Raw genomic sequence first — 15,831 nt, 5'->3', positions numbered from 1 at the left:
CAGCTCCCAAATCCAAATCCGGCCCAACTTCTCCCACCCACTTCTCTTGAGTGGAAGGATGAGGAGGCCCGGTGTCCGGGCTCTGACCAGGGCAAGGGCTCCCTAGGAGAGCGAGGCCTTGCTGCCCTCTTGCCCTGCAGAGAGGCTGAGGCGCAGGGGCCAGGTGGAGTCAGCAGGGTCCGGAACGGGGTGGGGCTGCGGCTGGGGGCGGCAAGGCCGAGGGCAGGGCGAGTTCTGGCTGACCAGCATTGGCTTGTACAGTTGGGCACTGCTGCTGCTTGGAACAGAAGGGATGAATGAGGAGGAAGGAGGGGAAGAAATGAAAGGATGAAATGACAGAAGGCAGAAATGGAAGGAGAGGAGAGAAAGCAATCAGGAAGTCCTTATAAAATTGCAGCAAACACTTAGAGTTTCGGAGCTTCGTGGGAACCCTATGTGCTGAGCCCACTTTAAAACAAGCGCAGGTATCTACAGATCCAGGCAGTTCTAAACCGCGTCACAGCTGGTGGCTTGAGGGACAAAGCATCACCAATTCAAGCCAGTTTGCTCTCAGAGCATGTTTGTTTTGAAGTGGGAACATGAAGACTCAATAGTGCAAATAGTTCTAAGCTGTCCCTAAGGAGTAGAATTGGAAAGTTTTGGAAGAACAATCTCCCCTCCGTCCCCCCGCCCCTCTGCCGGTCACAGGCTGCTCGGAGAGACCGGGAGCCTGTCCCTCCTGCCCTGCTATGCTCTGCCGGTCCGGAGCCCGGCCAGCCTGCCTGCGCCTCGTCCTGCCGCCTCCACGCCTCTGCCTAGCGCCGTCCACTCGAGGCCGGCCCCGGGCCATCCTGTCCTCGGGCTCAGGCCAGTCGACACCCAGCAGCTCAAAGGACGACTCCCTCTGAGCCACGCCAGAGCCGGAGCGAACAGGTGCTACTCCCCTGTCCTGTGAAATGTCCTTGTGGGTTTTGGATTGGGGCTGGCGTGAGGCCAGATTTGTGCCACCACAGGTGGGATCACACGGGCTGTAGCCACTGGCCATTCCTGTCGTCTTCTCTAAAGAAGCCACCTGTCTCTCCTGCCTCACACTTCCTTGTCCCAACGTGGGTGGGAGTGGGGGAGCTGGGAGAGCTGGGGGGCAGGGTGGGGGGAAAGGAGAGCTGAGACTGGGGCACCGGTGGCACCGAAAATGGGAGTGTCCTCTCAAGTGCTCTCTGTCCTTAACGACCACGTGGGGGAGGGCTGGGTGGGAGGGGAAGTGCAGGCGTACCCTAAGAAGCCTGGTCAACAGCTTGTCTGGTCAGTAGTATCTGCAGCAAGCCTTGTTGAAGGAGCCTAGTTTAGAAAAGTGCAAAGCTACTTCTGGCCCTGGTTAGGTCTTCAACCTGACTGTGCTTGTCGGTAAGAAAAACGTCCCCAATGCTCCAACTACTCCCACCCTGAAGCCACGAAACTCTAAGTTTACTGAAAGAAAAAAAAATATTTTTTATTTCAGTTAATCGGGAAGCTTTGTCAGAGCCCTACCCATAAGGAGAAGAGACAACAGCTGCCTTTATTCTTGTTGGTTTGCTTTGCAATCCGCTCTGCGTAAAGTCAGCTAACTCTCTCGGTCACGGGCGTCCGGCTGTCCACAGGCTCCTCTCTGTTTGGCCTCGGCATGGAGGATGAAACAATGTCTTTGCGCTCTCCCTCCCCTCGGTGTTTGTACTTTTCTGCAGCCGTGGTGGCAGTGGCGACCGTGGGCTGAGTCTTAGCGGGCTCCTTGGGGCAGCCGTCGCTCTCCAGTGAGCCTCCTCTCGGCATCTTCTCCTCTTTGCAGATGCTGCTGCTCAAGTCCTGGGGCTCAGGGGGGCTGGCGGGGTCCTCGGAGCTCTGGGGCTCGGGCGGGGGCGGGGGCGGGGGCGGGAGTAGCGGCACGGGCGCCTTCGGGGGCTCTGAGTGGTGGTGGTGGTGCTGGTGCTCCTTCTTGGGGGGCGAGGAGGCGCTGCTGCTGCGCCCCTTCGGGCTGCTCTCCTTGCTTTTCCGCCCGGGGCTCTTGCACGTCTTCAGTCCCTTCCCGCTCTTCTCGCCGAGGCTGGACACCAACAGAGGCTTCACCACCTCCTTCACCTCGATGCTCACCGTCTCCCGGGTCTTGCGCTTCTTGATGGGGAGCACGGTCTCTTGCACAGACCGGATGGACGACTCCTTCACGGCTTTCTTCTTGGCCTCAGCGGCAGCGGCCGCCACCACGCTGCCGGGCTTTCGGCCCCGTTTCTTGGGAATGGCCTGGGGATCGGCCTCGGCTTTTCGCTTCCTGCCGGGCCGTTTGATAACCATGACCTGGGCCGAAGTGGTGGCCCCAGCCCCTTCGGCCTTGCTCCCCGGCGAAGCTTGAAAAGGCATCTTGACGAGCAGCTTCCCGGGACTTTTCTCCAGGACCCTTTTCACCTGCACACCCTCTGACGCTGCTGCCTTGGGTCTCGTGGTGCCGCTCCCTTTGGGGCGTCCCCGACCTCTGCCAGTTCCTGGAGCTTTGGGAGATTTGGGCTTCTTAGGTGGTTTCTGCTCTCGCCGGGAGGGGCTCCCTCTCCCAGTTACCGTGAAGTCAAAATCATTAGGGTCCAGGGAGGTGTCGCCTACCTTTTCGAAGTACGCAATCAACTCCACTTTAGAGCGAAAGGCTTTTCCCTGGGGACTGTGGGAACAAACGGAGAGACACAAACAATGATTAGAAGCTCCCAGAGCAGTGTCGGCGATGCGGCAGAGCAGAAGATGGTGGTGAACTCTGACAGGAAACATTCTGCCGCTGACGTGCCTGATGCGATTACTGAAAAGGAGTCACATTTATGAAAAGCCAGGATGAGCTACAACTAGATGGGCACCAGCACAGCTGTGCACGAGGTAACTGGGCTGCTGGGCAGTGGTGGGCACTGGCATGGCCTGCTCCCACGTCATGCCAGCTCGGTGCTGGCTGCTCCACAGCTGTTGCCTAGATGCCCCCAAGGACCTGCCTGCCACTCAGGCTCTTCCTCTGGCCCTCAAAGGGGTGTGGCCTGGGGACCCTGTCTAGCCATCAGGCCAGGGCCAATTGTGCCGGCTGGTGCCTGGGCCCGATCCGCCAGGAGAGCACCCTTTGTCTGAACTTGGGCATGCTACTTAGCATCTCTGGAAATCGGTTTCCTCATCTGGCAAGAGGTAATGCTTTGCTCACTCTTCTCAGATTTGTTGGAACCAAACAAGGCTGCAAATGTCTGAAAACGTCCTTTGAAAACTGCTAACCAGTTCAGGATCGTCTAAGGGACAGAACTGAAATGTACTTCTTCACTCCTCCTCTGGAGCTTGGCCTTGGAAGTTACTCTGTTTCAACAGAAAACATCCGGTGACTCCCCCCAAAGCTGAACAGACGCAAGAACGACTGTTGGAAAGGCACATGGCACCCGTTTGTGTTTCTCCCCAGGGGCCCTGTCCGAGAGCCCACCTTTCCCAACGTAATTCAGAGTGGACTGAGCCCTAGGAACTCCTAATTCTTCTGGTGCAGGAAGCAATGTCACAGAAAAACTCTCCTAGAAAGCAGATGAGCTTAACAGGTTCTGAGAAGAGTCCCATGGCTGGATGTTCTCCAGCCAGGAACCGGCGGGAACCCCCGCGAGCTCAGCTTGCCTCCAGAGCCCAGGTCACCGCAGATGGCAGGTCCCGTGACCTCACTGCTTCCCAGGTGACCCCTCCTGGCGTTCTCACTGCAACCCTGAGTAGGTCCTACTGCTATTCCATCTCCAGACGAGGCCTCAAGAGCTGGCGGGGTAAAGTCACCTTCTGCTACCCTGTGCACGCGTCACTCAGGGCAGAGACCTCTGTACACAGTCGTTCCAAGTGTACCTGGTCACGCCTGGAAGCGGTGTTCATTACTGACGCCCCCTTCCCGACCTCAGGAGGGGTTACGCATGCACATTTCTGTGATCAACCAGCAGCAAAGAGCTGCTACTCCAAGGGACCCCCATTAGTTTTCAGCATCTGTCCCCGACCTCCCGCCCGCCTGGCCCTCCCAGCTCTGCAGAGACAGGAGTTGCCCTTACTTACTTGATCAAATACACATCATACTTCCCAGCGGAGCGGCCAGATTTCCTTTGCTTAAGCTTTCGGGTCCAACCTTCAGGCAGAGTGGGGTCATCATACATGGGTCCCCGGTCACGAATGATGGAACGCCGCTGTTTAGGGGAGGCAGAAGCTTCCGGGACGGCTGGGGCTGAGCCTGACCCTTCCGAGGTCTCTGCTTTGCCTGCCTCTGCTGGCTCAGCAGAGTGGTGGGCTGGCGGCTGCAGGGGCTCATGCTTGCCCTCTTTGTCTTCTTTCTTATCCTTCTTCACCTTTTTAAACTTCAGGGGTTTGTCCTTGAGGCCCTGGAGATCCTGGTCTTCTGACTTTTCTTCCCTGAAGTGTTAAACAGGCATGTAAGTATCACAGAGGACACACCGGTTTGCAGAAAAAGTGCGCATGGGCAGGCTCAGGGCAGCACAGCGCAGCGCAGGCAAGGGCCCCGGGAGCTGGGGCTGCCCCGCCGGTGGTCTTCCCTTCACAGACTTCCCTTCACAGACTTCTTTAGGGCTCGGGGCTGCTGATGGTGGTGGCTGACTGCACTCTACCTGCACTGTGGCCCCCCGAGTCCCACTCGCAGCGTGTAGGAGTGAGCGGCCTACACAGGTGCCATTTTTCTGAGTAGAAACACCGTGTGGCTTCTGAGCATGCGCCTTGGCAAAGGCCACAGTACGAGCTGCACCAGAAGGCCTTTGGGCTTCATGGCTGACAGGAGGCGGCCCTGGCCTGCTGGACAGGGAGCTGCCCACCCAGCATGGGGGTGGGGCTCCCAAGCCTGGCTTGGAGGTTACTACAGCTTCTGTATTTGGGGTTTTCTCAAATGTGTGCTGGACAAACAGCTGTCGTGGGGCACAGCACAACCTACTGATGGGAACACAGGCCCGCACTACCCCCTTGGGAGGTGGCACACAGCTCAGCGCTGTGGAAAGAGCACACAGATTTGGAGCCAGCTGACGTGAGCTCAAATCCTGACTGACATTTGCAAACACAGACCTGAGCAAGTGCCCGCATATCCCATGCCTCAGTTTCCTCATCTCAGGAACAGGTCCCAACACCCCAGAGCAAGAAAAAGTCACAAAAGTGCAATATAAATCCTGGCTAATTGGGGCCATCAGAAACCGCTGCCCAGGGTTCCGGCATGAGAAGTGACCCCAGGCCAGCTGAGCCCTTGCCACGAGGCGCTCCCTCATGACAGACACAAGGCCTTGTGGGTGGGATGGCAGAGCGAGGAGAAAGGTACCGAGGAGCGTCCACACCGTTCCAGGAGGGGTGCCTCCCCACCTCTCATGCCGACAGAGCGGCCCCTTCCCTACCCCGGTTCCGTCTGGTAGGGTCCCTTCCTTGTGTTTCAGAAATGCTCACCGTGAGGCCCTGGACGCTGGGGTCAGAGTCCGGCCATGCTGCTCTTGTGGCCGGACTAAGAGGGCACGAATACCGCCCGGGCCAGGGGAGGCTGAGAAAGAAGTGTGGGCTCAGGTTTAGCCGTCTGCTAGCCCCTCAGTTCGCAGTCTATTCTGGAAAAGGGCACGGCTATTCCTGTCCTCTGTGCCTCAGCCCCAGAGCTGCCCTGGCCCACAACAGCTCCTGCCTGCACTGGCCACGCACTGCCCCGTGGCTGCTCTACCCCAAGCGGCTTCCACTGCGCTGTGCACCTAAACCAGGCTCGAAGGATGCGGGGAAGTCAGCAAAGGCGGGTTAGCACACGACTCACTTGGCGCCATGAATACACGGCTTTCCTGAACAGCCAAGGTCAGGCGTGGGGAGACAGGTGGTGGCAAGGGTGTATCCGGGCCCTCCTCGGGTTCACCCGAGTTCCTCCCTATCCTGGCTTTTCGTCCGGCAATTTCGGGCCCGAGAGTGGCTGGCTGCCGGGGTCACCCGGATTCAGCCCTCGGCCCACAGGGGGCGTTTTCCTGCTGTAAAGTGGGGCTCCCTAAGCTGTTCTAGCAGAGCCTACTTTTCAATTCTCCCAGTCTTAGCTTCTCAGCCGGAAATGAGGAAGAACCGTGGGAGGCTGGGCGTGGCCCCCATCCCAGAGGGAGAAGGGGCGCTTGGCCACAGCTGAGCGGCAGACTGGAATCACCATTTCCGCACAGTCTACTGGGGCACCGCCGAAGGCCAGGGCTGCTCCCTGGAACCCCGACAGTCCCGGAGTCAGAGCAAAACACTGCGCCGATGGAAAAGGTCTGGCTTCTTCAGAACTCTCATTTGTATTCCCCAAATACTTTCAGCACCACGAGGTCAAGTACAAGCCACATGCCCCAGGAATGCCTGTTAGATACAATCAAGGGTGTTGATGCAATCTAGGGCAATCCCTTCTAGAAATCTGCCCTTAAGAGACACCTCCAGAAAGGCAAAACAACAGAGAATGATGTTGTTTTCGGCGGCACTGTTTTGACAAGCCCCAGACTGCAGACAGCTCAGCCAGCCACCACCAGCGACCTGCTGACTAGACGACGACACGAGGGGGCACCATGGAGAGCACCCCAGACCCCCGGGGAGTGATCCCCAGATCTCCTGTCCAGGTGAAAAAGGTCTATCGCAGGCTGCTTGCTGTGTGAGAAAGAAGGGGACTTTAGGAAACACACAGCAGAAACTAATGGAACGGGCGAGCCCTCTCTGGGTACGCCAGGGCATAATTTCAACTCCTGAATCAGGTAAAAAGCTTACATAACCAAAATGAAAATGAAAACAAAGGTAACAAAACCTCACTGCATGACTACAACCAGAAATGAAATGAATTTAACACTATCAAACTGATACCATACCACCGAGAAGAGATTTATTTCTAATACTTTTGACAACAGTGCTCTGCACAGCCTTGGTGGGACATATTCTAAGGCCAACAATGGCATCCCAGGGGCAGGGATGTCCATGGAAGGGAACCAGGCTCGCCCCTGGGAGAAGAGGGTGGTTCTGGTTGTGGGGTGGCCTCCGAGGGCAAAAAGGCAGGGGAGCGCTTAGAGGGTAATGAGGAGCGTCCAAAGGACATAGGCGCTGCCTGAACGGGCTCCTTGCATCGGGCAATGCTGTGACCAGCTGAGTTTCCAAAGAATGAGCTGATTAGAACCCAAGGAAGACAAAAAGCACGTGGTAGTAGTGGGGGAGGAACAAGAGAAAGACTTACAGGAAGCGAGGGGGCAAGCCCGGCAGCTGTGTGGAGGAAGAAGTTTCCAGACAGTAGAGCCACCTCAACAGGGCTTTGTTGGGTTTTCTTCCAGGTGTAATGGGAAGCTATTGGGGAGCTTTGAGCAGGGGACGGGGATAAGGGCTCTTATCTTCAAAGGATCACTCTATTTAAATAGACTGCAGGAGCCCAGGAGGAAAGCAGGGAGGACCCCTGGGAAGCCTCTTGCAATGGTCTTGGCTGTGGCCCACGGTGGAGACAGCGGAGAATTGGGGACATGACCAGGAGGTGGGGCAACAGAGCTGGCTGACAGACTGGTGTGGGGGTGAGGGGTGGGGACAAGTGAAGGGCCTGGGCCAAGGCCTGGGAGGACTGCGGTGCCACTGACTACAGACGGGGGAGCCTGGGCCAGGAGCAGGTTGGGGTTCCAGCCACATTCACGGTTAGGAGTTCAAGGAGAGGAGGACATAGTTCTGTTCCCACTGGCTACAAAGGTGCGAGACCCAGCTGTGCCCAAACTCTGACTTGGGAGCAAAGGAACTGTTTTGTGGTGGTTGTTAAGTTCTTTTACGTATAAAATATACATAACAAAATTTACCTTTCTAGCCATTCCTAAGTGTACAGTAAGTGAACTTTTAATAGCATGGAAATGGGGAATAAAAGGGCCTTTGACTCCATCTGTAATAGTCTAGTTCCTTTAAATTGAAATTATCTGAAACAAGTAGGACAATATGTTGGTTTTCGATTCTGTGCATTGAGGGATACACGAGTGTTTGTTACTTAAAACCAAGTAACAAGCGCCCACCAAGAGTGGAAGCCGTCCTGCTGGATGTGGAGGTAAAAATGATGCAAAACAGGTAGTCCGAATGAGTTTACCCCTGGCCCCGGTGACCCTGAAGGTGGGAGGCCAGGATGGGGTGCCAGGTGACTCCCTAAGCCCCCACACGTCTTGTTCAAAGAAACAGCCCTCTTCAGCCCCTCTAAGCACAGCGTATGTACACACACATCCGGAGTGGGAGAGCTCAGCACCTAGATCACAAGTTCGTACATGTCAGAGTTGGGGGTACGCTCCCAAAACCGCCTCTTCAACTCCAGTGTCACAGGTGAAAGGGAAAGTACCACCAGGCAAGGGAACTTTTCTGAGGTGACGGTTGAGTCACTGTGGTTATGGACGATGCCCTTGACTTGAGCTAAGGACTGGGACGCGGGGCGGAGGGAGCATCACTCACTCTTTGGTCACTTAGAGCTCCGGGTTTAGTGAGGGGGGAGGACAGACAGAGAGGTAACGAAGAAATAGTGACACCCTCTCCTATTCCAGGCAGAGGGGCAGCCCAGACGTGGGGATTCCCCGAAGAAGGAAGGCCTGAGGAGGAGTCCCACACGCTGCCAGGAGGGTTCAGGGCGGGCGACACCAGATGGGCAGAGGGGCCCCAGCCTGTCCCCACGGTGACACCTCTCCCGGGAGGGAGACCACAGGCTCTGGGCCGGCCCCCTCTCCCAGCTTCATTTGGGTTAAGATGGCCCTTCTGAGATGCCTTTCTTGCTCCTGCCTCCCATGAGCAGGAGCACCCCATGCCCCCCCACAGTGTACTCTGAGCACACCACCACGATGGCCAACCCCCCACCCAGCCGGTGTGTGTCGTTTTCGCTGTCGTCTCCCTGCTCATCACACAGCGCCAGACCCGGGAACAGCCCTCAGCAACCGCGTGCCACAGGACAAGCCACGGCCGACGCTCTGCTACCTCTGCTGCTTCTGACGGCAGTGGCCCTGCGCCATTCACTTCAAGGAGCAGGGCTGGCTCAGCACCCAGGCCCAGCTGGCTCAAGGGACTAAACGATGCGTCTGGGTGCTTCCGGTGGCCCGCTGAGCACTGGTGGGTGGGGGTTGGCAGGCGAGGCTGGGGCCTTGGTGTAACCCTCACCCAGGAGCAGCGACACCTACAGTGACGGGCAGGGAGGGGTTCTGAGGGCAGCAGTTTGGGGGATGGTGACACTGGGAAGAAGGGTTCCAGGCTTGCACAGACTGGCTTCCAGACACGCGGAGGTCAGGTCCACAGATACTCCTCCTGCTGAAACTACTGAAAATACTCGACTGAACACCTTCTAGAAGACGCCATAGAAGACAGTCCTTAAAAAGTCTTACCTGCACTCACAAGCTGGCAAGAAATGAAGGAATACACAGGCTAGAGAGTAAGAGAAGGAAGGTAAAGGGTCCTGTTCTGTGAAGAAACCTGACAGGCACCCCCTTCATAAGAGATCAAACTGAGCACGACTGACTGTGGCCGACCTGCAGCGGTGCCGGGGGAGGCGGAGGGGCGTCAGCACCCCCACCCCCGCAGGAGGTCACTGAGCCCAGTAAGGTGACAGCTGAACAGAAAGAAAGGGAAACTCTCCGTCAGTGCTGGCAAACAAGACGCCACCAAGGGCTGAGGCACTTTGGAGAGATTGCTGCAGGACATGGCGCGGCGGCTGTCGCTGTGAGACAAGTTGTGTCCTACGGTCCTACCCACTCAATCTGTGGCCAAGGAGGGACCCGCCAGGGAGGTGTGGGGATAGGATTCCCCAACAGAACCCCAGGAAACCTTCAAGGTCAGAACAACAGGACGTGTGAGCCAGGCTGGCTGAAGGGCAGTTTGCTGGTGGCAAATGGCAAGGGCCTGGGAGCCCACTAGAGCCATACAAGGAAAGGCCAGTGACAGGCTGAGCGCAGGGGAGGGGCAGCGAAGGGCTGCGGCACGCCCGTGACCCCGCGCTGCTGGAACACCCAGAAGGAGGTACACCGATGTGGCTGGTATCCCATTTTTCTCAGCAACTTCCCCGGCAGCACCCTGGACCCCCACCCTGGCTTCTGACAACAGGGGTTCAAAGCCACCAGGAAGCATTAGACAAGCAGCAGGGACTAGATGTCTATCCCATAAACAACTCTGGGGACTGGCTAAAAAGTAAGTAACACGCCCGGTGACAAGACCAATATCAACAAATTGGTCCCTTTACTCATCGGGTAAAAGACACAATAGGAAGATTGAATACTGTCCTTCCTGTAACGATCCCAATGGAACTCCCTTCGGAACCTGACATTTCCCTACAATAGCATCTGCGAACAGCCAGAGAACATATGGGGGTGCGGGGCCATGACTTACTTCTTGTGGCCATGGCATCACACAGCAGACTCGACTCCACATGGATTAGAGAATTAGGTTCAAATGGCAGCTTAAAACTCCCCACAGAAATGTTCTCTCCCAATCCCCAATAAAATAAGAAAACAAAACAAAGGTAGGGAGGAGGAGTGCCAAGAGAAGAATTCATCACACAGAGGAAAAGAACATAAAATTGAAGGCAATCCGTTTAGAAACACTGCTGGCTAGAAAGGATTCTAGAGGGCAAAGCAGCAGCAAGACTGAGCTCCTGCCCCTGCCTCATCCCCAGAAGCCATGCTGGGGAGCCAAGGACACCCTGAGATCTCTCAGCCAATAAGTTGGAGAGAAGCAACTGTGTGGGAGTCCGTAACTTTTTCCTTTTAGGCTCAGAAGTTTCTGCCGGGAGGTGGGGGAAAAACAGGTAAAGTGCCAGGGAGCCAGGCCAGCTCTGTGGGAGGCGAATGCTCTTGGGTACACATGGACTCAGGGAACATTCTGGAGCCTGAGGTGCCCCCTTCCCGATCCCTACAGGAATGGCATACATGTCCCTCAAGCAGCTGGAGTGAGCCTTGGCATGAGACATTTCCCACAATTCTTAGGGCGGAGAGAATCTCGATACTGCCAAAGACTCCCCTGCCACAGCTCCCCCGGTGTGCAACTTCTCTCTGCCCCTCTGACCACCAGGGAACGAGCTCCCCATAGCCCAGAGGGAACGCGGTGCGAGTGGGTGTGAGAGACTGGGGGGAGAGGACCAAGAACCCCTTGAGGTAGCAGAGCAAACAGAATGATTGCACAGAGCCATCCGCACCAGAGCCAACACGACAAGGAATAGCATGGTAACTATGCAAACACATTATGGCCAAAAGGGGGGGGGGAGAGGGAGAGAGGGAGAGAAAGAGAGAGAAAGGCGGGGGGGGGGGAGAGAAGGACATGGCTCATAAAAGGCAAAGTCGCTCTCCATGAAGAGAACACACCGCAAAGAAGAGGACATTCCCCTCAATGTTATAAGAACATGTTCTCAGTAAGAATTCAAAGATGAGATGATAAAGACACAGTAAGGGGAAAGGGCAAATTCCCAACCTAAGAGAAACAAACTGCAGCCCAAACCACATCAATTATGGAACTCATAAATACATTTAAAAAGAGTCGAAAACAGAATATGCATAGCTGAAAATTAAATTAAACAAACAGTGAATGCAGATGAGAAAGACAAAAGCTAAAGCCATTAGAACAAAGCTCAAAGCATTGGAAGAGAGACAAAGAATCCAACAGAAAGATAATTCGTGTCCCCGTGGTAGAGAACCCAAAAAATGGAACAGACGATGCCATCAAAGATATGCTATACGAGAAGTGACCTGAAACGAAGATGCGCTGCACGTGCAGCCCCACAGGACATGTTGCGTTCCCAGGAAAATGGGATAAGAACACCCAACGGTGAGACAAACTCTGGTCAACTTCAAGGAGAGAGAGAGAATTCCTCAGGTATCCCAAGGGAAAACGCAAACCACTTCCCGGGGGAACATGAGAAACCAGGCACACGCAGCATCTACGAAGTTCCGAGACAGCTGAGCACAGGGGTCAGGGCACAGGCCGTGGAGCCAGCAAGCAGCGAGCTCCAATCCCGGCACAGCCATTTACAGGGGGCGCGGGGTAGGGGCGGTGTGTGTGTATGCACAGGGCAGAGAGGTCAGAAAATGAGGGCAGGGGCCCCATGCCCGGGGAGGCCTCTGTGAGGTGAGTCTGAACCCAGGTCAGAAGGAAGTGAGTGGAGAAGGTGCAGCTCATGGTAAAAGGGACTCGGGCATAAGGAGCAGGAAGAGCCAAGGCCCTGACCCCAGGAACAATCTGGCATGTTCCAGGAAAAGCAAGAGCGACAGGCTGGAGCCAAGTGAGCAAGGCAGAGAAAATGAGCTCCACATGAGGCAGACCGGGCTACATAATTGGCAGGTCCCAGTGCAACACGAAAATGCAGGACCTCTTTTCAAAACTGGAGCATTCTGATGGCCACATTAGAGCATTAAAACAAGCGTGGGGTTTTGAAGCCTTGGATATTATACAAGGTGCATGCTCAAGAAGCCAGCTCTAGCCTGGGTGCTGCCCTGGAAACGGCGGACCTGGTGAGAAGGCTCTCAGTCAGAGGAACAGGCAGCTGGAGGCTGTCTGCTGACGGCATCTCCTGCTGGGAACCTGCAGGTGACCTCCGTGCCACTCGAGCTATTGCAGAGTCTAGGTAGGTGACGTGATGGCTGGTCTAGGTGCCGTCAGTGCAGGGCAAGTGTGTGTGGCGGGGCAGGCAGGGCACAGATCAACGGTTCTGATTTGCATGCGTTACGTTTTCGCTGTTGAGGCTTTTTGCCTTCCAGTGGTCCGCAGGGCACTTGGATATACGAGCCTCGAGTCCTGGGGAGAGGTCTGAGCTAGAGATAGACATCGGGGTGTCCCCAGTGCGGCTGAGTGAGCTGTGACGAGGGGAAAGCGTCAGAAGAGGAAACAGAGGAAGAGCAGCGAGGCGGCAGAAGGACAATCAGGTGTATCTGTCCAGAGAACTGGAGGCAGGCAGCGGAGCCCAACTTGAGCTGATTTCCACAGAGAAGGGCTGCATTCAAAGTCTATTGCAAGATGCAAGGTGGTGACGTTTGCACGTTATGAATGTACTTAACGTCACGGAACGGTACACTTGAACATGGTTCAAGAGGTAAATGTTGCGTTATGTTTATTTTACTGTAAGAACAAAAACTAGGGGGAAAAAGGCTCCCTGGGTGGCCAGAGAAGCCCTAGAGGGCTGGAGGAACAAGTTTTGAGTCTAGTAGGCCAGGAACAATATTCCAAATGGTGGCGGTGAGCACTGCCTCTGCCACCCTGCAGGGGGCCGCACTGACCACTGGCCACTTCCGCCCAGGAGCTTGTCCTTCCTGCAGCGCTGCCACTGAGCCAGCAGGTGGCTGTGACGGGCGGAGCCTGGGGCACATGCTCATACCCTCTTGCAGGGTTGAGGTCAGTTTGGGGGGAAAGGACCAGATAGTTTTCTGCTTCGCAGGCCACACGGCCTGTCGGTGTAGTGGGAGACAGTGCATAAAGAAAGGGGTGGCCTGGGTTGCAATAACATTTTATTTACAAAAACAGGTGGTGGACCAGATTCGGCTGTTGCCAACGGCTGCCCCCGCTGAGAGGGGACCTAAGAAAAGAGGCATCTGGAATTTTCAGCAACCAAAGTCAGAGGTCACTTGGCTTCTCATCAAACTCATAAGGTGGGGTGAAGAGCTCCCCCGAACACAGAAGGGGTCTCAGGAGTGAGGTGAAGTGGCAGAAGAAAATAAAACCGATGAAGCCAGTGTTGCTGCACCAGGCGAGGGGGGTCCCTAAAGAGACACAAGGTTTCCAGGAGGGAAAAAACCATGTCAAAAGGGGCACTTGTCAATGGTCACGGCAACGTGGACAGCCACTGGGGGCTGAAAAGACTGCCCCGCAGAACGTGGGGAAGAAAGCTTCTGTGGAGTAGACTGTGTAAAAAGCAGAGGCGAGGAAGGGATGGCGGCGAGTAGCCAAGTCTTGAAGAGCTCGGCCAAAGGGGGAACAGAGAACGGGGCAGTGGCAGGAGTGGAGGGAACGCTCAGTGAAGATGGGAAATTCTACAGCATGTTTGTAGGTCAATGGGCCTGATTCGCCAGGGGGAAACTGAGGAGAGTCCGGGGAACGGGGACCCTGGAGCCAGCACAGGTGTCACAGCTCCATGGGGGCAGCAGTTTCCCGTGATGACAAAGTCCGGGCTGGGACGTGGCGGTGGGGGGCTGAGGTCACTGGAGCAGAGGTGGTCAAGGAGATGGGGAGCCAGGTGCTAGGAGGACCATTTATGTTGACACGTAAGTCACCTTGGGATGGAAGGGGCTGCGTCAGAGAGACAGAGAATGCGGGCCTGGCACTGACTCCTCAGTGGAGGGGGCTGTCCGGGCAGTGAGCAAGCCCATGACAGGGAGGTGCGGACTTAGAAAGCGGGGTGGCACGAGCATCTCTGTGTGCTTTTCATGAGCGCGCGAAAGACAGCGCTTCTTCCTGCCTGGGGCACACAGGCCATGACAGTCACCAGGCTGCTCTCTCTGTAAGGTGGGAGGAGAGAGGAGCGAGCTTACCCAGGTGGGACCTGCGGGCTTAGGAAGGGCTCCCTGCAGGAAGAGATACCTGAGGAGTCTTCTAGAATAAGTAGGAGCAGCTGGGGAAACATGGACCGAGGCCAGGAGGAGCAGAGCAGCCTTGTATGCTGAGGGGCTCATGGATGAGAAACGGGGCGGCAACAGAAGAGGCCAGAAAAAGGCAGGGGTCACGTTAGTGACCTTCACACCATTTGAAGATGGGGTGCCACTCTTGGGTTTAAAGCAGGGGAGTGAGATTCAACTCCAGGGACCGAATGGAAGACAGAAATGTGGAGTCAGCAAGTTGTCGGAGGGGTCCGAGAGAGAGATGAGGGCTTGAACCAGGCCAGCGGTGGAAGGGACGGAGACAGAGGTTGGAGAAATAAAGGAACACGGGGCAGGGCTGGCTGGCTCCTGGGATGAGGGCAGCGGAGGGCAGGGCAGGAGACTCTCGGGTTCCCAGCTTGCATGACTGTCGCTGCAATCCACTGTGACAGAGACAGAGGGGGTGAAGTTTGGCCGTTTGGTCTTTCCGATCTATCCCCTTTATGTGGGGGATACAGAGGGTAGGGCCGGCAATGGGTAGGGCTGAGAATGGGAGGGAGAAAAAGGGGCTAAAACCTTCCAATGCCTTGCATGTAAAATGTGACTGAACTGCACATACACCCCACGAGCCTTTTTCTGACATCAAGCAAAACAAGATTTCCACCCTACTTCTTTGCAGTGCTCTCTGGCGCCACCTAATGGGATGTTAGCTGAAACCCAAAGACTCATCTGGAGACTGAAGGACAGGTGGGCAATGGGAGGCTTCTGACACAGCAGCCACCCGGGCAGGGGGGATGGGACAGTGCTTGGGGGGAGAAGGACCCACCTGGCTAACTTCAGATGTCTGACGACACTTCTAGGGTCCATGGGACCACCTTCTGAAGATCGGAGGTCCTGGAGCTAACGGAGACATCCATGTGTTAACATGAGGTTGGTGCAAAAGTAACTGTGGTTTGAAAGATTAAAAACAATTGCAAAACCCGCAATTACTTTTGCACCAACCTAATAATATGTCGTCCAATTTAAGATCATTTTCCACGGATGCACTTCAACCTGGCCTCTCTGTACCCCCAGGATCATCAACCTGAGTCACACTCAGGGAACCACCGTGTAGACGTCCATGAAACTGATCTGGTGGGAAATTCTGGGCCACCTGAGCCTAGCTCAGCCTTTGGGTTTAGAATTTAATGCGCCACCTCTATGTTCAGGTGGACTTATTTTATAAATTCAGGAATGCAAAAAAAAATGTAGTGAAAAGTCTTCGCTCTGCGGGCAAAACAAGGAGCTACACCCCTTGCTGCTAACTGCCTTCCTCCCACAGTTGACACGCCCACAAATG

The 15,831-nt window shown here is 55.6% G+C and overlaps 1 protein-coding gene across 4 annotated transcripts in view; it reads right to left on the bottom strand.

Annotated features, from left to right (window-relative positions):
* Nucleotides 1–1,443: 1,443 nt before the first annotated feature.
* Nucleotides 1,444–15,831, bottom strand: part of MECP2 (methyl-CpG binding protein 2) — a 49,900-nt gene continuing 35,512 nt past the window's right edge. For all 4 annotated transcript variants that reach the window (XM_081043937.1, XM_081043938.1, XM_081043940.1 and 1 more), the window contains 2 exons: nucleotides 4,042–4,392; nucleotides 1,444–2,659 (listed from right to left, as the gene is read on the bottom strand). In XM_081043937.1, coding sequence (XP_080900063.1) covers nucleotides 1,576–2,659; nucleotides 4,042–4,392 — 1,435 coding nt within the window. In that variant the 3' untranslated portion in view covers nucleotides 1,444–1,575. The remainder of the gene's footprint in view (nucleotides 2,660–4,041; nucleotides 4,393–15,831) is intronic.

This window comes from Rhinolophus hipposideros (assembly GCF_964194185.1).
Source record: "Rhinolophus hipposideros genome assembly, chromosome: X".
NCBI lineage: Eukaryota > Metazoa > Chordata > Mammalia > Chiroptera > Rhinolophidae > Rhinolophus > Rhinolophus hipposideros.
This window is presented reverse-complemented; position numbering and strand designations above follow the sequence as displayed.